The 26,364-nt window shown below is 35.4% G+C and overlaps 1 protein-coding gene and 1 long non-coding RNA gene across 5 annotated transcripts in view; both read left to right on the forward strand.

The window, feature by feature from the left end:
* HBS1L (HBS1 like translational GTPase) overlaps positions 1-26,364 on the forward strand; it is a 62,602-nt gene that overhangs the window by 11,908 nt on the left and 24,330 nt on the right. For all 4 annotated transcript variants that reach the window (XM_054193821.1, XM_054193825.1, XM_054193822.1 and 1 more), the window contains one exon: positions 24,567-24,675. In XM_054193821.1, the coding sequence (XP_054049796.1) occupies positions 24,567-24,675 (109 nt within the window). The remainder of the gene's footprint in view (positions 1-24,566; positions 24,676-26,364) is intronic.
* Positions 21-17,377, forward strand: LOC128906532 (uncharacterized). Its single transcript, XR_008465201.1, has 2 exons — positions 21-85; positions 3,006-17,377. It is a non-coding gene; the product is annotated as an uncharacterized LOC128906532 (long non-coding RNA).

Below are 26,364 nucleotides of genomic sequence, written 5' to 3' on the forward strand. Positions count from 1 at the left end.
CTTCAGAGAAGTATTGGAATAACAATTCTTTCAACTTTAGCATGAAAGTCTTTGCTCAATGGAAAAAAAAAAAATCAGGCAAAGCGTAAGTGCTGTTTGTGTCTGCCTCTTGTCTGTTTTGAAGAAAGCTTCCTTTAGTAATGGAAATATATTCTCTGCAGCCATTGATGTTACTTTGAATCGTTAGATGGAAGATCAGAATCAGGACATTCTGGACTTATTTTTTTAGCACCAGATTCTGGTGCCTCTGTTAGTCAAATTAGTAACTGCACGTGTATTTCAACTTTCCTTTTAGTACACATTACTACTTTTAATATATTTGCAGTGTCAATGTTAGTATTTTAGATTCTGAACAGCAATAAGTGCAATAAAGGTGCTGCTGCAACTAGAAAAATATGTTTGTACATATACTGCCATACACTTACTCATGCTAAACTTGGCAGCTAACATGGAATAGTAGATATAATTTTCATCTAATTTTAATGGAATTTTTGTTGAGCATGTTACATCAAAAAGGAGACAGAAACTTTAGATTTATTCCTGACTTCAGGTTGCACTACAATTTTGTTTCTAAATAAGATAAAACATGTTCCAGTGCTCTCAGGTACAAATCTCATGTTCTGTATATTTTGCTTGTTTGTCTAGTTGATGGTGTTGTCATTTAGGACTATGAGCAGTGTGACCTCTGACCTTTTGAATGAAAGTAATGTTTCTTACCCTTACTAATAAAAGTTTTGTATAATGACAGTGCTGTAGTGTTTATGTTCTAGTTGACATCTTAATCTAGCCATCTGTATCCTTACCTATTTTGAGTGCCTTAAAGCATTGAAGTGTAAATAATACCATCCAGTGTACATACTATGATCTGATAAGTTCATGAGCAGGGGTATACTTGATTTATTTCCTCAGAAGATTTCCTGTAAAAGTCTGGCTGATGCTGATTATATACTGGTTATGTTATTAATCAGTCTTAATAGCAAATTTTGCTTTTTGAACAATATGAAATGCTTTTTAGTGATCAGTTTCTCTGTAGTTTGTCCAACTGTTAACTGCCAGCTGCTTAAAAGTCCAAGTCTGTTTTTCCCACCGAGGCAAAATGTCTTATTTGGAGAGTTTAAAGTTCACTTTTTCCAAAACCGTGTGTACTCTTAAAGTAGAGAAATTCTGATGTTTAAAAGTGAAATATTAGTGCAAAGCTTGGCATCGTTGTGCCTGGTTTATTGTTAGGTGGTTTTACATTCTTATTTTCCAAATACTCTTGAGGCCCTAACAAAGGCCTCAATGTAGGTAGAGATTTCTAATACATGCATGTTCTTTAAATTTTCATTTAATAGCTTTGTTTTTCCCTCTAAATCTTTTCTCTTATTCTTGTTGAACCTCTCTGGTCTGTTTTCTTATTGCCCTGGCTGCTCTTCTTTGCATAAAACTTCTTAGCATTTTTAATAATTTTAGAGCCTGAACTGAATGTACACCTAAATGTATGTCCTATGGATTCCATTGGAAAGTACGTACAAGTAGTAGGTGGCAGTGTGTAGTACTTGGAGCTTGGTTTTCCCGTGGGTTTCATGCAGATTAAAGTTTGAACAAGTGACTGAAGCCAAAGGACATCAGCATTATACATTTATTGCGGATCTCACTGGGGGATTGATACCTTAGTAAACAATTTTGGTTCTTGTTGGGTAGCTATATTTTCATATATAAATACTTTTTCATTTGCATTTGTCTCAGTGTTGTTAGTGATCCGGAAGAAGCAATACATGCTGTTCAGTGTATAAGGAGTAGGGGAGGGATTTTTCTTCATTTTGCAATCCTGAATCCTGAAGTGAGCCTTGAATTAATACAAACCTGCAGGCTGAACACTGCAGAGGTGCCTAAGAGGTGGATAAACCTGAATTACAATTAATTTTCAGTAGAGATTATTTATTTCTATGCTTGGAAAATTTTACAGTTTTATTTTTATAAACAAAAGATAATGTGTTACTATATTTGCTTTTTAAATGAAACAGATATTTTAATAGCTTCCTTAACTAGTCATTAATTTCCTTATTGAGAACTGGGTTTGTGTCATTAGTGAAAGGTTTAATTGTCTTAGAATATGATATTATGGTATATGGCATTTTTGTATAAGAAGTCTGTGTTTGGACTTTGCATTGAGGTATTTCTGCCTAATGAATGTTAGAATTCTTGTTAACAAAACTGTCTATTTTATGCTTAACACATTGAGCTTATTTTATTGATGTATGTATAAAACTCTCTCCCTCCACCCCCCCACCCGTTTTGCAGCGAGTGTGTATCTTTGTCTAATGCAGGTAATTGTTATTTCTTTTGGAATTCACGCATTAACATTGCAAAGTACTTGTGTCTCTGTTTGCATATGGACATAAAAAAGATAATATTAAACCACATAGACATACTACTTTTTTGGTATTCAGACTGTATACTCCTAAGGTATTTTGACATAATTTTTAAGTGGCTGCTGAATAATTTCATATAAAATTGCCTTGTGGACATTGCTTTATCTACCTAAATAAAATGCATATTCTTAAAGGACTGACTTAATTACAATTTCTTATTAACTTACGTGATAGAAACAGAGTTGTGATTGAATGTTCTGTAATGATTCTACCTATTGTGGAAACAGGCTCCAGTTCTTGTCTAGATTTGCATGGGCATACTTCTTTCCATGGAATATTCCTTTGGAGAAAGTAAGGCAAAAACTGGCATCTGCTAGTCTGTCTTCAGATACCATATTGAGGCTCCAGTTTGTTTTTGGTTAGAAATGGGTTTATAAAGTTTTGGGGGTTTTAGATCATTTTGATAGCATTTATAAACCTTATTTGGATCTTAAATAGGAAAGGATATCAGTGAAATCAGAAAAAAGCAACTGTCTGAAGTTAGCTTTCAAGCTCATTCTTATAGTAGAAATTAGAGCTACTACAGTCGATTTCTTAAAAATCAACATTCTTAACGTGTCTCTAAATACCTCTTCCATTTTTCTCTTTTAGGTTTCCTTTTTCTAGCTGACTTCTATCTGAACTTGTTTTGGGAAACCAGGGCAAATTGAAAGTCAAAGTATAAGAAGGGCAGGAAAATAACAACACCCATTGGGATATAAAAAATGATTGATGCTTTGTACTCTTTGGGATGTGGTTTAACATAATTATATTTAGCTGTATTTTAATTACAACAGAAAACGCTTTTGTTTTGAGAAAAATATAGAATGTTAGGAAGATAAGCTTCAGATTTAAAAAACCCAATGTGATTAAAATGTCACATACCTGGTTTTTACTTTTCATTCAGATATAACTATATGAGTAATTTCTCATTGACAATTCTCAGGATCTTAAGCTTCAGAGGCAGCAAGCTACTTGATTTTCTGGAACTGTTGCACAACAATATTTCAAAATCTCATTTCTAAGAGACTAAGTGGTGGTGCAGTGAGGTAGTTTTTACAATTTTGTGTTTTGCCCTATTTCCTCTAATCACATTGTTCAAATACATTTTTCAGTAATCAACAATTTTGAAAATCCATACTCATGCAAAAAGTTATAGAGCAACTACTACAGAAATGAAGAGGTATACAAAGTATTTGTATGAAGGTAGGATATAGGTTGTCTTTATGAAACGTATATAGTTTATTGCAGTACCTTTGTACAAGGGCAGTATTTTAGGGTTATAGACATAATTATTCACATCTCTTTCAACTCTGAGGTGCTCAGCTTTTCAAGGTTGTTAAAGCGTTTTTGTATTAAATGTTGATTATGAATTGTGGTTGGTAGGAAAAAAAACAAAACAAAAATCCCATTGTAATTTATGCAGTAAAAATAAACTTCTTGAAGTTCTCAAAGGGGACGCTTCTCTGCTTTTTTGTTTCTTTGGAAACTGAGTTGAATTTTTATGGGTAACTTAAAGCTTTTCTTTTGGTTTGTGTGAAGTGTAGACAGCTGATAAACTCTTAAGTAGATTTAATGTTCAATTCACTATGTCCAAACTGCAATTCAGTTGATGAGGAAATGTCATGAGTCCAAGTTATCTATACTTCTGTGTGTGCCAATGGTTTTGACCTTGGAGGATTTTCTGTGGGGAAGTAAGAGAAACTTCTTTTGTGAAACCATTGTGTTGCATTTGCACTAGAAAACAATGCGAAGGAACAAAAATCAAAGCCAATGGTGATTTATTTATTTATTTTTTGAAGCTAGGTGTTTTGGTCTTCCCAAATTGCTGTCTTAAAGCAGTTCAGTGGGAACAGGTCTCTCGTTTAGTATTGCTGTACTATATAGCCAGTTGCTCCTTTATGCAGACTGTTTGTTGAAGTATACGTTTTTACCAAAAGAAAAAGCTAATTGCAGGTTGTGATTTTGGATGATTGCTGAGATGAATGATTCTTATGAAATGGTTCCCGGGTTTCTGGTGCCTGTGTCTTCATGGAAGTTTTCTTTATCTGGTTTGTGGACGCGTTCTGTTGCATACTTTGAAAGGCCCATTAAAAACAATTGTCAGTGACTCCTAAGGTATGTCAGTGGTTTGTTGGTCAAGTAATTGATTTGGATGCTTAGTGTTGGTAGGATTCCTTTAGAAAGTAACCCATTGCCCTTCTCTACAACTTTCTGGAAATAAAATGACTAGATGACTAGAACCTGTAAAATGGTTGTAGACTGCAGAGATTAAAATGATACATTTTCAAAAAACTCACAAACAATTTGTTAAGGATTACAGACTTATGAAGACATAATGAAAATTGTCTTACTCTTTTTGTAATGAGAATATGGAGATTTTAGGGAAAAGTTGCTTGTGAAGTATTTATTCATCATCATGTCAACATATGGAGGTAATAACTGATGGAGATGGATATTATTTTAGTATTTCTATTGGCTATTTTGAGTCTTTTTGTCCATAAAATCAAAGAATGAAATCTTAATATAAATTTCTTTTTAACTGGTGACATAGTTTCTTGACATGTGCAGCATTTCTCAGGCATCCTCCGCTTGATCTCAGCTGTGGGTATTAGTGACGTTAGGAGACTGCAATTTGAAATGCACTAATGTAGTAAGTTTGGTCTCACTATAGTCAAGAGAAGCAAATAATTTTGTTTGACATTGATATTTATGGGTTCTCTGAGAAACCTTTCTTAAAATTCAAATTTCTAAAAGATGTTTATGTAAAAATGGTACCCTCTTAGTCAAAAGGATCTGCATTCTGTGCATATTCATTTCATTTCTGCTTGCTTTTTTCTAGCTAAACTGCATTTTCATTTCTTTTTGCCTGTGTTAGTATTGCAGAACAAATACAGATACTGGTGAGTGAGCTACATTCTATTCCATTTCAGGCACCATTAACGGAATTGTTAACCGCTTTATGACACGTAAGATTTTTGGTTTTAGTGATGTACCAGCAAGGAGGTCAGATGTCTGTAAATGTGCAGTCCTTGCAGGAAATTAAAACTACTGTGAACTGAGCATGTTTAGTTTGACTGTTGTTGGGGTAGCAAGGAATCTAGTCTTTTTTTAATGAAGTCATTCTTGTAGTTGAGCTGTCTTTGTAGGGCCACTGGCTATTCTCAGGAACAGCACTAAGAACAGGGCCTTTATAAGGCTATGTGTATAAATATTTAATAAGAAACAAGCTTCACAGTAATGAGTCAAAATTGAAAGTAAGGCACAGGAAGTTGAAAAGCCTTACTCATGATATGCCAGATAATCTAGGAATAAAGCGCAGGTCTCAAGCTCAAGTCTAGTTTTCTAAATGTTGGACTATACTGCTTTGCTTGCAGGTGTTAATAAAGTGGGTATTTCTTCACTGGCATTTATTTTTTGATTTACGCTTTTTTTTTTAATACTGCATGTATTTAGGTTTTTGACGTAGTTATTAAGGCAGTGTGGGTAGTTTCAAGAATAAAAGCCACAAGTAAAATTAGTAGGTGCTTAGCTTGCACTTTTTTAATGTTTATCTTTCAATTTTCTAGAATTCTTTTTTTGCATCTCCAGTATAAATAGCTTCCTTCATTTTTGCTTTAAAGCAGTAACAAATAAACAGAAGTCCCACAAATGTTACCACAACGTGACTTAATGTAATTAGCTTTTTATTTTCTCTTGTTGAATGCAGCAAGGTTTGGTTTTGCTTCAGAATGATGGGCGTTTCTCAGTCCCTGGACAGACACTTATTCATCTTCTGTCTTTTTATGCTACAGATGGACACTGTGATAGCAGTTGCTTCCTAATGCAAAGTGTCAGAATGCAGATTATTATGCTTTAACAGATAACTTTTATCACTTCTGCTCTGTGGTTAATGGACTAGTGAAGTTGGGAGTCTTAAATGATGAAAACCCCCAAACTGATACTTTGGATTTTATTTATAGGGAGAATTCCAAAGAAATCTTGGAGGAGCAAACATTCTGAAGTTTAATGGTGACATACTGTATATTTTCATTAGCTTAGACTCCCTCAAGTTTTACTTCCATTTATCATACTGGGCTCTAATGCTTTGATTTCACACATTTGAAAATCAAGTATTTATACCCGGGTAGCTCAGAAGAAATTTTTGTCCCCAACTTCCCAGAACAGTTCTCAAAACGCCCGCTATAGTGATGAGAGCCCATTGTACTCGATGATACTCAGTTACAGCATGTATTCAGTCTGTGACAATGTGTTCTTTACTGAATGGAAATATTTGAAATCTGACATGACTGATGATATAGTTATATCTTAAATCATGGAAAGTAATGAGAATTTAAGACTTCCGTGTTTTGTGTAAGAAAAATATATACACAGACTTTGAGAAGTTACTGAATCTTGACACTGAGGTACTGTGTGGGTTTTAGAAAGGAAGTGGCTTATTTCAGGGAAAAATGTGTCACCAGCAATGAAAAGCTTTTAAAAATCCTTTGAGATACCTTTTTGAGATTCTCCTCATACATACTGTACACCTACACTGGAAAAAGTGACACTCCAGGCTTTTTCTGAGTTTTCTTTTATGGTCCTTTAACACTAGTTTGGTTTACTTTTTTTCGGACAAAGTGTAAATCAATACAAAGTCAATCATTTTCATAGTTGACTATATCATGTATGAAAGTTGGGTGTTTTGCTTGGAAGCTAAGAGAGCTTAGATAAAACTAAAAATGATTGTGTCCTTCTTAGAACTTTGGGATTCCGAAAGAACCGGAGATCCTGGGGAAACAATAGCTCCACTTGTTCTTACAGTGGCCTTCTTTCTCAGTCCCTTCAGGTCATGGTAAAGATGAACCATCAGTTGGTTTTCTCTGTGTCTGTAGAAGGTAAAGTGAAGAATTTAATAGTTTTGCAGATGTGATTGCTGGAGTGCCAGGAAGATATGGTTGGAGTAACATTTTTTTTAAAAAATTCTGTAAAGTTTTAAGGATGAATGATTGCTGCTGTAGTGCTCTTTTGTGTATGAATTCAAATGTTTTAAGTCCTGCCTGAAGTTTACCCTTGAGTACTCAAAGATGGTAGTATTTCGCAGTTGTAAAGCAATGCATTTGAGCTCTAGAAACTAGGAAGACATCTAAACATTAGAAGTATAGGCATATCAAATCCAAAATTGTGGGAACAAAAGAAACCATTTCAAATATATGAGTTACTGATGAAAAGGAGCTTGAACACTAATAGGAAACACAGGTAAAAAATAAAAAATGAAGTTCAAAGGTAAAAGCCAGGAAGACGTAAACATGCAAGCTTAAAACATGCAAGCTTAAAACACAAAATTACTTTACAATGTCTGTTTATGCTAGTTGTCTTTCACTATAAATACTATTGTTCCTTCCCTGTAAAATTTGCACTATCAATACCTACCTTATCTCTGTATTGTCTTCTGTATGTGTTTTTGCAGTATCATACTTTTTTTTTTATTCTATGTGATTCAATATGGTTATAAAACATATTAGTTGCATAGTCTAGTCCACTATGCCACATACATACCAACAGAAATGCCACCCACCCACTACTTGCGTGTCTCTGCACCTGAATGAGTTTGTTCTTGGGTAACAAAATATTATCTGTTTTTCATTATCTCAGCCTCTGTATTCTTTCATAAAACTAGCATTTTGGTCTTCAGAGTGGACAGATACAAATGCTTAACGTACCAGGTTCCTCCCTGCTCTTATACTTGTGACACTTGAAATGGCCATTAAACTTAAAACTCATGAGTTTACTGTCAGAATCCCTGGTAGATTCATGCTTAAAATGCCAAAAGCTTGGAAATTAGGTAACTTTAATATGGAAAATACCTGTGTCTGCAGAAGCTGTGATGCCAGTTGGCAGAGACATGGAAGAGCTTTGACTGGTTGTTGCTTCAGTTCTTCTTCCGTATTTTTACTGCATATAAAAGCTCAGCCTAAACGGAAATTTTATATCTAATGAATTCCAAAATATGAGTTGCAGTTGTTTTTGGTACTCCTTGTTTGAGTCCTTGTTACACTTTTTGTGGTTTTAGAATCACATTTTCCTATTTTTAAGGTTTTCCTCTTCCCTATTGCTGACCCACATAAACAGGAAAATGACTAACTTTGCTTGTCAACTAGGCAAGATGGTGAAACTGCATTATACACCAAGTGCTACTGAATGCTTAAGTTGAAAAAAGGAGGAAAAGTGCCACTTGAAAAATGTTTACTTAAAATCTTTAAGGCACAACTGTGATTTGAGTTGTATGCTTTTAACGCTATTTTTCTGATAACGTATGTATATGAACAAACTATTGTGAGGTTGTGGACGCTATCTGCGCGCGTGCAGGTACTGCTGTAAATGTGAATGTCTAACTACTCTTTCACTGCATCAAGGAAGAGGAAAACATTAAGCAATGAACTTAATTCCATGCAAGTTCCTCTCTAAAGTCACGATAGAGTGAAATGCACTGCTTCAGACTGGCAAATGAACGTTTCCTGGCATTCATCTGCATCTGATAAATCTTGCAAAGCTTATTTAAAACTGTAGGTTATATTTTACTATAGTCAGTTTTTCTTCTAAACACAGCTACGCAGCTTTTTATAAACCAGTTCTTGTCTCTGAATGATTCTGGCAATGAAGAATAGAGCCTCCAGTGCTGTTTCACATCACGTCTATATATAGGTTGCTATTTTCCAAATATAGGTCTCCCTATTCAGATTGTGGCGATGTTCAGTCTCCGTTTTTTTGGGGGTTTTTTTTGACTTAAACAAGTTAATCTTTGATAACTCTGGAATTCAGATATATGGTGCCACACTTTGGGTGGTGCCAGAGGAGTTCATAAGAAAATGTGGAGTAAAGAAATTTTCAGAGCAATAATATACATAAACAATGCAAGTGTAGATAAATAATGCAGATAATGTAAAATATGCTCCAATTAAAAAGGGAAAACTTAACTATGTTGGTGAATAAATTTCTTATGCTGAATGGTGGGGCAATTTTATAAACTTTTCCTAATTTTTTTTTCCTAGGTTTTATTTTTTTAAATATATTTTCTGCTTCTGAAGCGTATGTTGCTATGTATCTCAAACAACCTTTCTTACTTCGGCTTAGCCAGTATCTGCACTTCTTGCAATGGTTCCCCTGATAAATCCAATTAGGACTTTTTTGTCTGAGTTTCTGAAAGCCCTTCTGTCAGCTTAATCGTCTAATTAATGTTGGATTCTCTATATCCCTAATAACATCCATTGTTACTAGTAGCATCCATAATGCGTTTCTTATGGAATTATGTCTTTCTGGTATATAATCTGGTGTAGCTAAGTGTTTGTACAAACAGTGTGGTGTACACTGGTGGTCCAGGAAAACTGTCTTCGTGTCTTTTCAGATAGTTTAAGATTTGTGTTTAAAATGGTAGTAATAGATGTGTGAACTCATTGGCCTTTTTTTTTCTGCTAATCCGTTGTTTTTAATACTGCGAAGTTCTGGACTGTGGATAAATTCAGTACGCTTGATCAGCCTACTGCATTGATGCAGCTTGAGTTTTGTTTTGCAAGTTAGATTGAGAGATCTTTAGCAGTTTCACACATAGGTTTCAAAGATTCTTTGTAAATGTGTTGCCACTAACACATTTAAATAACAAAGAATGCTAAAGCTTTTCTTTCTCCCTATTCTTTGTATTTTTTAATAGCCGTTGCTTCCTCTGCCTTTTCCCCTACCTCAAATGTACTCTATTATATGAACAGGGCAAGATAGCAGTGTGGCAAAGTAATTCTGTTAGTTTAGAAAATGAGCAGGGTGCCTTCAATTAGGCAGCAAAAGTAGATGTTGAGGCCTGTTGATCTTACAGAGAAGACAAACAGACAATTTGACAGAAACAAACTAGAAGAGAATTATGTGGCAGTAAAGCATGCCTTAGTAGTTTCAAACTGCTTTATGTAACAGCTTGCATCTCAAACTGTGCTTTGAGAATGTGGTTATCCTCTCCTGTGGATGTATTTAGTTATTATTTGTCTTTTGTTAAAGACAGCTGCTGTTGAATAGGTTTGTTTGTGATCTGTTGAACTTTCATCTGTGTAGCGTTGAGGACAAAACTGAAATTGTACTCTTTTTTTTCCAAATGGCAGGAGTTGCTCAAGTTTAGGAGGTACATACAGAAAAAAGTCCTTTACAGCACAGGAGTACCTGGAAGGTGTACCAGCAAGAGCTTCTAGTGGTAATGTAGCTAGCTATATCAGAAAAGCTGAGTTTTGAATCCCAGTAGTAATGTAGAATAAAATTCTGGTTCTCTAGAATAATTATGACCCGTCAAGGTCTCTTCCAGTAGAGAGCAGTCACATCTGGAATAACGCATCTTCTTATACCCCACTGCTATAGACATGCTACCAAAAACCAGTAGATGAGAACGTGACCAGACTTTAAGCCTCATTTCCCTTTGTTTCTCTTCTAATGTTCCACCATGAGTGGAAAATTGCATTAAGGAGAGGAGTAAGACTCTGGATTATGGTGGGAAGATGTCTGATTTTAAATGGTACCTTATATAAAAAGTAGGGAGAGGACACTGGTAAATAGCACATTGTAAAATGTAATCTTTAGTATTGAATTGCTAGGTTGTGAGCATATTGTAGAAACGTCTTGTTTGATGATGCACCTACAGCCTTTGGTGTCATGATGTAAGAACACACTGAAAACAAAATTCAGCTAAAAGGAATCTTATGTGTTTTCTCCTGGTGTTATTTTTTTAAATTGATGCTGAATGTCTACAGAATACTTAAACTGTCCCATCTAATCAGAAATAATTTAGAAATCTCATTTCTTTTTAATTATCTTAGGTTGAATTGGCTGTAAGAAAAAGTGTTAAAACTTTAAGTGGCACTTCTGAAATTTCTATTGAAGAATTGTGATCCTGCAGTTACATTTTTTTAAAAAGCTACTTAATATTTTGTAGTTGAGGAATAATGGAAAATTGAACTAATGACATAAAACATCACCCCTTAATCTGAAACATTGGAAGGGTTAAGGAGGGGAAGAGCAGGTACTCGATCAACATTAGTCTCTAATTTGGAGGAAAATAAACAAAGGAAAAACAGCACCTTGTTAATTATTTGGCTTGGGTTTGATAAGCGTATGTGTTTTGCTTCATTATTTTACATTTAGTCCTAGTAAAACAAGTACTATAAAAGGTGTATGTTCACTCAGCAAATTTCCTTTGAACAGATTGTGTGAAATGTTTAACTTTTACCTCATTTACATGTGCAAAGGAGAACAATGCATTATAATGCCTTTTGTTTCCAATTTGTCCTTTCTTAACATTTATTCTTTCTGATACATTACAAACGGTAAAAATCTAAACATGTTTAACAGTTTTCTCTTCAAAGTAATTGTTCCGGTGACGTTTACATGTATGTATTAAATTGTTTTAAGATTCACAGCTTTTTAAAATAAACTCAGTTAATGTATCATTTAACTTTTTACAAGGTTATGCATTTCCAGTAGCTTCATAAGTTTTGGGTATTAAGAGGCTTGTTGGAATAGCAAAAGAGGTAGGATTTTGAAGTTACAGTATTTTTGAGCTATACTGTTTTGTAAAACTGTAAAATATACTCCATCTTTTAATACAGCTCTTTTGTAATCAGGGGCTTATGAGCTGCTAGGTCTGGAAATTTTATGTATTTTGGGCTTGTCAGCTATCAGAGGTACCTTTTGCATCATTCCATCAGTTGTATTCTTAGTTCGTGTGAGCAGACATCTTGGGTTTTTTCTTCAAATATTTTATTTATAATAGTCAACTACTTATCTTAAGTAAAGGCATCCACGTCCACAGCTGCAAATACTTGCTCTGAAAAAAATTCCCATTGTCTCGGGGGTACACAGGCAGACGCTGTTCTGCTAGACTGCCACTCTTAAAAAGTGAGAGCACCTATTATGTGTATCATGTTAGTTCCTATTTCACTGCTTATTCTTGTTCCTTCAGAATTTTTTTTTCCACTCAGAGTAAAAGGCATTGCTTATTCACTGAGACCTCCCATAGAACGCAGTTGTTTCTGCAAAGCAGGCAAGCTTGTAGAATGTTAGTCTTGTGTTTTGCTGGTTTCATCTTCATCGCAGCCTGCCTTCCAGCATCATTATTTCCATTCTGATGAATACAGACAGCTTTTTCCTTGTCACTTTCCTCAATTTATTAAAATCACTTATAGTCAAGAAACTCAAGCACTAAACATCATTCTGTGACAATTCGGAAAACGACTGTGTCTACTTTCTTTGATCAAAATAATATCTTTTAATGATTTTTATTTTGGGATTTGTAGTGGCACAATAGTTTTCACCACATTACAGGGTTTTTTTGTCGACAATGAATTTTTGTTTGTGTACTTGCACCTAATACAGAGTTGCTGTACTTTTTGGCACATTTTTTTTTATAAGATTATTTATGGTTCATGTAGAAGAAGTTATGTAAGTTTATTCATCTTTGTACCTTAGTATCTTTTTCTTCTATAGCAATTTTCTGTCTTAATGGGAGCACAGCAATGTCCTGAAGCAGTTGTTGTTGAGTTCCAGTCTCCACAATGGTTATGGACTGTAGAATCTAATTAGCATTTAAGTATTTGTACCAAAAATGCAAGATAGGTCTGCTTTGAGTTCCGTATATGAACAAATACTGAACATACCACACAAAGATGGTTGTTTCTCAACTGAGGCTCACACCCAAAGTAGATTAGTAGTCTATAGTGAAAGATTTTTTAATTGAAAGATTGTAGCTTGCCAAACTGTAAAGAAAAAAAAAACCACCAAAACCCAAAAAAACGTCAAGAGTCTGAACATTTACTGTGCTGTAAATGATATGTATATCATTTATAGTCTCTGTTGGTTATAGTAAGGACTTTGTGCCTAGTTTTACCAGATACCAGAGAAGTGTCCTTACTACTAGCTTGGGAAGAGGTCTCCATCTCTATTGAGTAGGAGGTGGTGAGCATGGCGAGCATGATCAAGAAATCAGTTTGTCACGATGCAAAGTAAAAACCCTTGAAATGTGAGCTGTTCCACATAATGTGCTTCCATCTTTTCAGTCCCATTCCTGTTGGCAATCCCACACCACCATTCCTACTGTTCTTTACCTTTAATGAAATTCTAACGCATACCATTATTTCCTTTCATCTTCATTTATAGTTTTCAAAATTGGAGTCTTTGGCTGACTTTTTGTAAAATATGTAAATAGTGTATGTCTCTCTTTTGTCTTTTTAAGGAAAAAAAAATCACGAATAAAAGGGGACATCTCTGAGGATTTGCTATTTAATTACCATAACCTTGCACACAGAAATGCAAAAGTCAATGTCAGTCAGTGAGTCTGTCTCCCTTGTACTCATGAACAATTTCAATTTTTTGTTATTAAATGCATTTGTGTTTCAATTTACAGTAAGGAGAGTGTGTGTGTATACATGGTGTTTTCAATAATTGCTGTACTGCTGGACCTTGATTATGTTTTTTTTCTTTTAAACTGTACTCAATCTGTTGAACATTTTTGATTCTTTGAAATCATGTCTTATGTAAGTCCCTAAACTGTTTTTTTCAATAGCTGATAAATTCTTGATATAATACTAGGTGGTTATTTTGGTCCTCTGAGGCCACAAATCTTCCACTCTGAAATGTGCCCTATGCACACTGCAATTTGCACTGCCATCCCTGAAATCATGGAGGGCCATCAAGTAATTGTATTTTTCTTATACAGGGCTAACTTTGTAGAGAAATAAAAAAGTGAATGCGTGGACAAGTAAAAACTTGCAAATTTGACTGACTTTCAAGAAAAAAATTTATTAATTCTCCCATAGATATGTGAGCTCTCTGGCCCAGTCAGTGTCTAGTGTGGTTGTATTGTCACCATCAGAGTGGGAGAGCTGAAAATTCAGAGAACCTAAATTAAATTAAATAGGGCTTTAGCTAATCTTACCTTGAAGTTCTCATGACACTAAGAGTTTGCAAAATACAATTTTCTAGAACTTATAAATACTGAGATACTTGCAGCTTCAACATACTTAATTGTGCACAACTAGTAAATGTATTTTTCCTTCTGCAACTTTAAAAGGCTGTCTCATTAAGTTTTTGGAGAAAATGTGCAGAATGGTCATGAAAGAGTTGAACAGATATAAGGTGATTTTACTTTTAATGTACTATCAACTTGCTAGTATGCTTTTTTTGTTCACTATTCTTCTTACATTTAAACTTCTGTTTCATACTGGAGTAATTTTGGTGCATAAATAGATGTTGTGGATCAGGAAAGCTTTCTTTTATAGAATGCTTGCACTTCTGCAATGCAGTCAAAAGGAATGTACTTGCGTAGGTAACGTTGATGTATAAAAGGCGTAACGTCGATGTATAAAAGGCGTGATGTTGTTTCTGAATTACCTGGATGATGTGCAGGCAAATAGCACCATCCTCTGGCATTATAATACTAGTTAAGAACTAAACCTGAAATTGCTGTCTGTTATTTTTGGAAATTCAATATAATTGTAATAGAATGTACATATTGTACTTTCAGTTTTACATACTCATTTTGGGCCAGGGTTTTAACAGAAATTCTGGTAATTTGCATGGACTCTGTGTATTCTGTTCAATTAAGTTACTGGCTAAAGGGGGTATCTTTTTAGGGTTATCCTGCCCATAGTGCTGACTCTGCTTTTTACATGACCATTTATGGTAGGAAGTTGCACTTCAGAAATATCCGACTGAGCTTTTTCTAAATCTCAGTGAAAGACAATTCACAGTCATTTAAGAAAAATTCGTTGAATTAGAAAACACCACCAACGACTTACGGTTGTGTATGTGTGGGGGAGTAAAGGTGCTGTTACAGAACAACTGCAAATGTCTAATAAATTATTTTTACAGCAGATCGTAACTTCAGTTACGGATTGAGAAGGGGCATTGTTGGCATTGCTAGAGTGCAAAGCAATACACCTCCCCCAAATAAGGTTTCGGTAGTTACAGGATGAGTTGTACTGAGTTACGATGATGTGAAGGACTGGATTTTAGTCCATTTAACTGTAAGCAGTAGGCATGAGAAATACCACAGGGACATTCTTTTCAAAAACTTGACGGATGAGAAAGTTGCTGTTTTGATTGTTGCGAATTCCTATTGGACCTCTGCAATTTTACGTATCAGAAACATCAAACGGAGGCAGCTGATGTTTGTGTAATCTCTAGAAGAAAACAGACACACACACACACACACACATATACCAGTCTGCCTTTCTGTACAGCAGATCTCCGTTCTTTTACACGGGGCTTAGTATTGGCTTAGTGAAACTGGAAATCTTGAGTTTTACTCCAGTACCTTTCTTTCCCCTAATATATTAATTGTGAATGTAAATCAGACCAATTACCTGTGTTTCTGGAAAGACCATACCAATGGTCTACGTATAAAGCTTAACTATGCCTTCCTTTGTTGACATGTGTTGCTTAAACATAACTTCTTACAGATAAATGCTGATTAGAATGTTGTGTTGAGCATCCAGGTACTGAGACATACAAGTTTAATTTGCTAAAACACTGAATGCTCCCAGTTGTAACAGAGGTCAGTAAAAAGTTTTATATAAAAACATATTTTACCATTCTCTGAGACATTAGGTTTCTGTGGGACATCAGATTCATTTAATTCTAAATTAAATGAACACCATTCAATGGAATGGTTGCAATAGAGAATCACAGAGAAAAAATAGCTTATTTTTTATTATAGCTTATTTATATAGGCTATAATATAGCTATTAAAAGGTGACATTAATTTTATGCTGTTTGAGTATTTGAATACATGTGATTTGAATAAGTTCTGATGGCCAGAAGAGTTCAATGGGAAGGTATTTGTTTTGGGTAAGAAGAGCAAAAGTTTGCAGCAGTAGCGGACTGCTGTATTCCGTATCATTTGGCTTCAGCTGACGAAGAAGTGTTGATGGCAAGAGAGATGGTGAGACTCCAGAAATTTTGGCTAAGTTCCAGGCAGGAAAGAAAATGTGTTATTGCCTTGTTACAACACATTCCACCCCATCCACTTCAACCTGATCTAATGTCAATGTCTCTGTCCTTCTCATGCTCTAATTTATTTAGTCATGTTGAGATTTTTTTTATTTCCATTTGTGCCCTAAACACAACATTTCCTCCTGTCGTTCCAAGTTTTTCACTGCAATACCATTTTTCCACTTTATCATTCCCAATTCCTTATCTAGCCATTCCTAGTTTCCTACCTATTTTCCAGTCATTGGCCATGATTATTTTCCACGTTCACTTTTTTCCACCCATAGTTTGTGTTCATTTTCAGTTCTGATCCTCTTCTGCTTTCTTGGTTCATGTTTAGCTCTGCGTGTAACTTGTCACTGAGTATGTGGCCTCTTACTTTCTCACTCTCCTTACACACAGTTTTTCCCCAAGTTAGGTTGTTAACTAATGTTGTCAATCTTTTTGTGGTCACTGTAGTTTTCATTTCATCATCTCTGCTTTATTGATTTTCATTCATGTAGTCCTTGTCTATCCTTGATAATCTGCTTGCTTGAGAGTCTTGCAGCTTGCCAGTGCTCACTGTTGGTTTTCTCTCTTGCCCCCAAGTTTTGTTTACTTTATGATTATCGGAGGCAGATTCACACCTCCGGTTTACTGATGTGGTAGGAAACTACGGAGACCACAGGAGACGTAGGATTTGCTTTCAGGTGACACAACCGAGTCCAGCCTGGTCAAATACAGCCACAGCAGCTACATATTGAATGTTGATGAAGTATTTTGGGGGTTTAGTTGTTGAAACTTAAGCCATAAGAGCTTGTGCAAACTGTTTTCCAAGGCCAAATTGAGTGGATTTTCAGGTGAAAAGATCACTGGAAGGATTTCATTTATGCAGGTAATTTTTTCTTCAGGTGCCGTTTTTGAAAATAAACCATTCTGTCTGATCTTTTCTCTTCCAGTTTCCCTGTTCTCTCTCTCTGGAAGGAAAAAAAATGTCAGCCCCAGGCAGGTACCTCACTTGAACAAATTAATTTTTGGACTAAAGAGTTCAACTTGCTGAAAGTCACAAGCATTGAAATTAAGCCCAAGCAATGAGAAGTGCCAGCTGACTATAACAGGCGAGGCTGCCAGCCCTTCTCACTGTGCCTGCTGCACATCCAGTTGTTCCCGCTGCATGTAGTGAAGCAAACTGTTTCGGGAACTTCAGTTTTGGGGTAACAAGTTGTGCTATTTGTTTGTTGTGGGCCACAGGGAACTGGCCCATCTTGGACATACTCAGAAATACCACTCAATAGCCTGCTGTATCCCTCCTCTCTCCTGCTGTATCAAACCTTAAAAACAAACCAAAAAAGTTCTTGTAGTTAGGTGCAAGTAGACATTTTTATTTTCAGCATTTTTCAGTGAAAATGCCTACTCCCAGTTTCATGAAAAAAAGAAAAAAGTCATATTCACCATCTGAAACTTTGCAGAGAAGGTAATAGTTATAACAACAAGATGAAGCTACCTGGAAAACCCCTGACTGTGGTTTCTATTAGGAAATAACCTCTCTTTTAAAAAGAAAAATTCTGTGTTCTTGTTTGGAGAATTGTTTTCAGTAGTGTCTTTAGAATGGCTGTGTCTCAGCACTGGTGCTGTGGATGTTCAGTAGCATCCATTTGTATATTGTGGTTCTTAGTAGTATAATGTCGTGCATTTTCCTGAAAGCGAGTACTTTGAGCTGGTATAATTTAAATACTAAAGTAACATTTTATTTAGAATTTTTTTCACGTGTCATTTTTATTAGAGCTAGGTGGTGTTTCTTTGCTATCAGAGGTGTTCCTTGGAGGGCTGCTGATGCTTCTGGGATCATAGAAGTGGGAGAGACTTTCCTAAATAATTTTTCCTTTCCCAGTTATCCTATATTGCTTTATACGTTTGCATAAGAGAGGATTTCTGTATGTTGAACCTCTGACGTGCAGCAGACTTTGTCACTGCTGTTACATCCAAAGAAATGTAAATGATGGGCTACGGTGATGAGTGCGCAGCAAATTATATGCAGGCACAATGTTTTAAAGGTTTAAATTTAGGAAATCTGGGATGTTCTAAGTTCAGTAGTCGTGTTATGTACCGGTAGGACATGGTTGAGAATCCCGGACTTCTGATACTATTCCCAGCACTATGATGTGTTGATAATGCTAATACTCAGTAGCACTGCCACTGAACATCCCAGGGTGCTCTGTGGCAAACTTAACTGTGCTGCAAGTTGCTGCCATGTCCTACAGCATTTTGTAGATTTTATGACTGTCAAATAATTCAGTTGAATTATTTAAAAAAAATAAATATTTTCAGTAGTGTATCTCTTTAATTTGACAAATGTTTATATCTCCTTGTGTTATTGTTTTTCCTATTTGCTGTGAAATTTGAAGGCAGAAAAATACAGTTCTACTATTTTTAAGGCAAATTAAAGTTTTTAATGAAAGGCTAGAAGTTGGTGAGGTTTATGGCACAAATAGAACGATTATAAACAGTTTGAAATTTGTTAACCGGGATACGTTACAGTCAAAATTTTGAAATAGCTGATTACAATGATGGATGGATGTATTAGATGTTAATATGAACCCACATATGTGTGGGCAAACAGGTGATACATGCTTCTCAGCACAAAATTGTATGTAACCAGACTGGCATCTCTGCACCTGGTTCTCTCATGTAGTCTATATTTGTAATATTTTCACAATCGTAGGGCCTTAAAATTAGTTTTAAATCGTAGCACAGCATATAGGAAGGGAATTATTATCTTTATTGAGGCCTCAGTTATTAAATCTGCTTTTCAGGCTGAAGTGTGTCTTGCCTGTGCTTCTGTTGTTACTAATACACTCAATAGTTGCACTGCCAGTAGTCTATGCAAAAATATTTTTATTTTTTTTAATAAGTGAGTCACAAAATGTACTTGGAACAAGCTCATGATTTGGTGCACAAAACCAGTGCACTGTCTTTTTTTTTTTTCTTTTATGCAGTTGGTAGCTGTTGCTGTATAATTAGTAGACAAAGGTTAAGTGGCTTGCTTGTGGTTAAATAGAAAGTCTGCAGCAGAGTAAGGGATGCAAACTGTATCTCCTAGATCAGAAGGCATGGTGTTAGATGTGTATTTTTCCATGGTAGTGTTGGTTTAGACAGCGCTAGGAGGACCTGCTTAAGTAAATAAATTCTGTTTATTAAGTGTCAATAGCTTTTAGGTTTCCCAGCTGCATTCAAAATTGAAATAATGCGCAGCCTTCTTCTTTAAGTGCTCATACCACTTCTGAAAATAAAAGAATAAATATAAACCAAGTAACAATTTCAAGAGCATGTAAATGACTTGAAGCTTTAAAGAAAAAGAAACTGCAATCTGGCTACAGTTAATTAGCACATAATTCCCTTGGAGGTGCATTCCTTTGCCAGTGCTTATACACTGCTAGTAGTTGTTCTGTGTGTAGACATGGATTTATTTAAATGGGATTGCCATCTGAAAAAGCACAGACTAAAGACATGCCTAACATACTGACATTCTTCCTTTATTGTTTTTCAAGCTGAATTCAGGCATATTGAATATTCTGGTTCATCATATCAGAAGCCGGATCTCTGTGCCATGGTGTAGTTGAGCTTAAAGTTTCAGTGCAATTATACGACTTGATGAGGGGAAGACAAATTGAGATGAGAAGCCTCTGTGTATAGGAATTGAAAACAGTGGCGTTTTGTTTCTGTTGTTGAAAAGGTATGGCTGTTTGAACAAAGCCAGTGTGGATTTAAATACCCAGTGCTAGTATACTTTTCTCCAAATAAGCCGATATCCCTGCTTCCCTGGGTATCAACATGTCTTTCTTGAGATGGTGGTTGTTTAACAGACTCCTGTTGTTTTTGTGCACCTCTAAACTGCCTGGGAACAGAGACAGTCAACTCTTCCAAGTACTGAAAAATAACTTCCACACCTCCGACAGAATTAGAGAAAAGACCAATTTTTATCTTCCTGTTACTTTCAAAGTAAGTATATAAACAAACAAAAACTGAAAAAATAACTTCTCATGCCTGTTATGTATGATAAAGAATCCAAAATAATCTTTTGATTTGTTTGTTTAAATCTTTCACAGGTACTCCTTACAACCATTTTTACAAAGGAAATCCAAAATCTAGGGAGTTGCTTACAGTAATGGAAGATGGTTGACTATATCCGTACACTTCTGCTATTCCAGCTTGAACAGGCAGAGAGACCGTTTTCATTTTTAAAGACTGTCCCTATATTTTACTTGCTTCCTGCGTATATATGTGCCTATGTCGTCTTCATCAGTCTGCAAACACTTTATTGTGCCATCAGATTTTGGGGTTGTACTTTTAATAATTTTGAAGTTACAGCAGGTGTCATTAGTAATACTTTTTGACTAAATCGAAAGGGTTTTAAGGCAGAAGACCAAGTGTCAGTCACAGGAAGGGTAAGAGCAAAGAGAAGAATAATAAAGGAAAGAGAACTTTCACTGTCAAGTTGTCACGCATTGCCATAGTTGTACTGGAGTAATGTCAGTGCAGGTGTGTCTGTTCCCTTTGGTATCAGGCTCGTCCTAATTTAATACTAAGACAAGATGCATGAGTGCATGTCTTGTTTTGTAATAGTGTTTGACTCGTAGCTACAGTCTAGGTAATCTGATGTCAGTGCAGTCTAAATACCAAAGATCCGTCTGAAAACTACTTTGCTTAAAATAGGTTGGAAGTTTTGGTTTTTAAACATTCTGAATTGTGAGATGTCTCATGCTAACAAGCCTTTACGTTTTTATAATTTATGAATTTATACTTTGTATTTTCGTGGAAGGAAAATTTCTTTTAATTTTCCTAGTGTTAAGTTACTGAATTGCCAAAATTTTTGTGGAGTGTCCTCTTCAGTAAAATCTCTTGCTCTGCAATTTGACACCATTGGCCAATCGATGCATTTCCTTACATGTGATCGACCCTTACTTTTGCTTTTTGCAATGCTGGACTAAGTGAAATGTAGCAAGGAGGTACTGGGGTTTCCTTAAGAGTTTATGAAAGGTGTATCTGTGTTTGGTTTTATTTTTATGTATATGCTTGATTTAGGAAATGTATTGTCATCACATTGCTTAGGTATGTGTTTAAGAATGCCCAAATGGCAGTAGGCCTGAAGAACTTGATGAAGCCTTTCTCAGCAAAAGATTACATATTCTATACATCCGTCCCTTCAGAGGTTAATTTTCCTCATAGCTGCTCTTGTCCTAATCAGATTTGGATTACTGCTCCTACACTTTTCCAGGTTTCTAGTGCACGTCAGTTGCCATAGGATACTCTGCTTGTTGATTAAGAAGTGTTTTAAGAATTATATCAGCATTGTGCCTTGACTTCCTTTTAGTTCTAAGGTGCAGTTTAAGGATTTGCATACGATCTGTTAAGTGCTGAATAGCTTTTGCTTTGCCTGCTAAAGCAGATAAGAATTTATCATGCAGTTTTCTCCTGTGCCCTATAGATTAGATAGTAAAGTATACTCCTTTCCCGGCCTTGTGTCCTTCGTAATGAAGCCCATAATTATTAATCTTTAATGGTACCTGCAGTGCACAAAAGACAGACTTGTTCCTTATCTCAAATGCGCTGCTTGATTTTATTGTACTTGATTATAAAACATTGAGGTCAGAAAATTATATTTGACGCTTCTATCAGTAGTGTTACTAATAATTCTTGCATTGTCTTTGCATCTGTTTGAATGCTACCATTCCAGGATTATCTTCTGTGGTTTGGTTTGCCTTTATATGATCCTGGTCTGCTTCCTTGCTTCACCTATGCTGAAATATTAATGCTTTACAAAAATAAATAAACAAAATAAACACCCAAACTGTCAATGCTGTGGATGGACAATAACTTTACTTTCTCTTGCTCTTTGTAATTTTATTTCTGTATCTTCTTTCAACTTCTAGTGTTTCCTAATTTCTAGCTTTAAATTTCTGTGTTTTCTGTGTCAAATACTTGATTCGTTAAATGTATTTTGTCTACTTGTACATTTAACTTTGGATCGGTGTCAAACACCCCAACAGTATTTGTACAGAGTGAAGCTTAATTTCTAAATTGATGGGAGAAGATGTATTTTTTTAAAACCTTTGGCTTTTGATTTTGGATCAAACGTAGCAAATGTTGCTAGTAGGTTGCAAGTTATTTTCAAGTTCTATGATATGAATTGTTATCTTGGTTTCTTTCAACTAAGCTCATTTCAATTTCATTGTGTTTTTTGTAATTATTAGTTCCTAGCAGCCAGATTTCAAACATGGTGTTTTCTGAGAATTAACTGTAATTCAGCTTTCAAATGACAGGTAAAGCATTCATGTTTAACTGGCAGTTGAAAGTGATGGCTACTTGAAACTTATTAGAATTGACGTGGAAAAAAACATACATTACTTTTGTTGCAAACTTGGTAATTTTTACTGTAACTCAAGATATTGACTACTTACTAAAAAAATGCTGTAGGTGACCTATGTAGGAGCTTGAAGATGAAGCAAAATCTTTGTGCTTAATTAGTAGTCCTTGTCCAGTGATCTGAGAATTTTATATTCTGAATCTTTACTATTTGTTTGTCAGTTACATAATTTGTGAATTTGGCAATCCATGATTTCTGCTGTTGCCTTTATTTCTCTTACTGTTTTTCATGATTTACAGTGTACTTGGTATGCAACTATTAATAATACATATACAGACTACTTCTTCCAGAGACTTCCAGGTGACATATAAATAAAATGAGTATCAACAGATAAGGCAGATGAGGGAGATGAAGACCAAGTCATCAGTTAAATAAGATTGTCTCAATCTATAGTGTGATTGTTTAGAAAAAGTTGTGCAAAAGCTTTTTTGGTATGCTGTCTATTATAGACACATCTGTGGCATTCTGTTTCCTTAACTGAAATCTTCATCAGCCTTGATTGCAACTTATGTATAACTTGCAAAGCATTATGATTCTGTGATCTTAAGGGTATAGCCATCATACTTTAGAACGCAATAAAGAGTTAACCTTAATGAGTAGGACCAAGTGACTCCAACAGTTCATCTTACAGTAGTAACCTAAAATACTTAAAAGATTAACTTGTGATTCAATATAAGTATTCACTTGACTCTATCTGAATTGTTCTATTACTGGAAGAGTAGAGGCATTTTTCTAGTTTTCAGATGTATCTGTATGTGAAGATTGTTTAAAACTTGCAGCTTAATTCTGAATTCAGGCTATTGTCTTGCTTTCCTGTGTGTATAACACAGAATCATAGAATGGTTTGGGTTGGAAGGGACCTTAAAGATCATCTTGTTCCAACCCCACTTCAGAACACAAGGTATGGCTGCTGTCACTCACACTGTAAAGCTGGAAGTCTTTTTTTTCTTGAAGGGAGAAGGGATCCTAACATACTAAAGATGATGGAGCTGTGGAAAGAAAAGAGCTAATTTACTACTTTTATTCAAATTCCCCCTCCCCAGAGTAAATAATTTTTTTTTTTACAGCTTGACAAGAAACTAATAGCACTGTAGTGCTACTAGTTATGAAACTGTAGTTTCACAAAATTAAGAATGAACCTTACTGTAACTGTGTTTTCATTTAAGTTATGGTAAAAATTGATACCTTTAAAGTAATTAAGTTACTCAGTTCTGGTAATTATTTCTAAATAACCTTTATATTAGCTAGCTTTTGGGTATTGCTTGGCTGCTTCGCTGTAATTCAACACGAGACAGCTGTTTCCAGGTTTCAGGGAAGACCTGGTAGCCCACACATAGTTTGTGCTGCTGCTAGCAGTACCTGAAGTAGACATATTTTTTTACCTTACATTAGCCTTGAGGCTCAACAATGTTAAGGCAAAAAAAACCCACCCTCTAAATAAGAATTAACCTAATCAGCTCATGAGCAGCTGCAAAGTGTTTCTTCATCCTTATATTGCATTAAATGCTTCTGGCATCCTGCATCAAAGTTCTTGAATGGTGTAGGTGTCATGAATGCTTGGAGATACAGATGAGATTTTCACAATAAATATAACTGTTTGTAGATTATTTTGAATAAATATGTAACATATGCATGTAAGATACTGATATTTGAGAATTCATCATCACAGCCTGGTATCTTTGGATTGAAGAGAAGTAATGTAATTTGTTAAGTTATATATATAACACCTGTTAGTCACAACTTTAAATTCAGACTTACTTTTTGTCTATTACTAGGAAAAACAAGGGATTCACAGTCAGCCAGAATGGAATCTGAAATTGTGCCAAAGGTTACCAAAATGACAGTGTCTGGAAAGAAACAATCTATGGGATTTGAAGTTCCATGGTAAGCCAAGCCCTCATACATCAAGGTACATCAGCAGCTCTTCTTTCAGACTGATGCACCTGTAGTGAGTTTTCTTCTTCTTTTTTTCTATTTTTTACAGCAGTTTTAGTGTCACTCTCCAGAACTAACCATCTCAGCTTCTTATTTGACTCAGAATTACTTTCAGAAGATTGTACCTCACGTTTTGAGTTTAACAAATCCTTTCACTATGAATAGTGCAGAGATATCAGCTAGTCAGATTATTTAAACATCCGCTTCATAGAATACTGAACTTTCTTGGGGTTCGTTTATTTTAAATTTAGTTCTCTAAGTGGAATTATGAAATCAATAAATCTTAACTGTAATTGCGTGTTCTTCAAAGGAAGTAATACACTTAAGAATAATTTGAAAACAATCACTTATGGCTAAAGTTTTGCCTTCCTCTGCAGCTTTTATTAACTTTAACAGGTGTCCAGGGTACAACTGTTGTAGAGAAGAAATCGGTCCTCCTTATGCTTAGGGTGGTTAAGCAGTAGTTCTAATTTTATCCTGACTTGGAACTGTTGGGGGGATGTCTCATGAGAGCATGAAAACAGACATCTGGATCAGAGTCTACATACAACAGTAGCCAGCAGTGAACACTTAAAGAAATATATAAGGACACAGGGTATCTGTGTTGGGAATACTGTCTGTGAGATGTCATTACATGTAGCATTCTGTGGCTCCCCACCATATTTTTTTTTTATTAATTAGGCTATTTCTATTAAGAATGATTAATGGATTTTTCTTACTTGGATGTGCTTATTGTTTTTGAACCCAATCTTTTAATAGCTACCTAGTCTGTGTCAAGAAATTCCATAGTTCATCCTCAGGAAAAAAAAATTTCAAGTTTGAACGGTGCCAGCGTGGCCACCGTATCCCACAGTGTTTCTAGTTCTGATGTTGGAAGCGTTTTTGGGAGTAAGAGGGCAGCATGGTCTTTATTTTACAGTATCTTGTGCATGTTTGATAACTGAGTGGAAAACAAGCAGTTGCATCTACTTCGTCTCTTAAGCACATTTACTATAAGGTGTGAAGCTGATGTTGTTATTCCCTTTCTGCTGCTAAATGCCATTGCTAAGAGACATCACTTTCATTCAGCTACTTAGATGCAATAAGCTCCAAATGAAAAATTTCTGGGCCTTTCAAAAGCCTCTTTCTGTGGTGTTTGGGATTTGCAACATATAAAAGGGAATATAATTTTTTCTTGCCCTTGCCTCTACTTATCTGTGACTCTGGGTGTGACAACTGGACTCGATCATGAAATTCCTGTCAACGTCATGGCAGCTTCATCGCTGGTGTTTCTACTATACCTCTTAAAAGTTGGAGTTTTTTGTGGGGACTTTTATGGATTAAATTAACTTGGATAAAATTTTATAAAAAGAAAGGCATCTTAAGTGAGTGAAAAAGATCTGCCAACTAGTCCTGGATAGTAGTGATTGAATTTTTTAGCTGTGATAATGACTTTTTAAAATCTTTGTTTATAAAAGAGAGAAAATAGAATTTTGTATCTCTGATACTTATTTAGCAACTGCCACACTTTGTGTATGTGTGCCTATTCCATAGGGAAGGAGGAGATAAGAAGAATGCTTCTTCATCTGTAGATGGGAGTAATTCCTGGATAGGCTAGTGATGACTTGGTCTCTGAGGAAAGATGGTTGGTTCTAACAT

Source organism: Rissa tridactyla, chromosome 3 (genome assembly GCF_028500815.1).
Source record: "Rissa tridactyla isolate bRisTri1 chromosome 3, bRisTri1.patW.cur.20221130, whole genome shotgun sequence".
Lineage (NCBI taxonomy): Eukaryota > Metazoa > Chordata > Aves > Charadriiformes > Laridae > Rissa > Rissa tridactyla.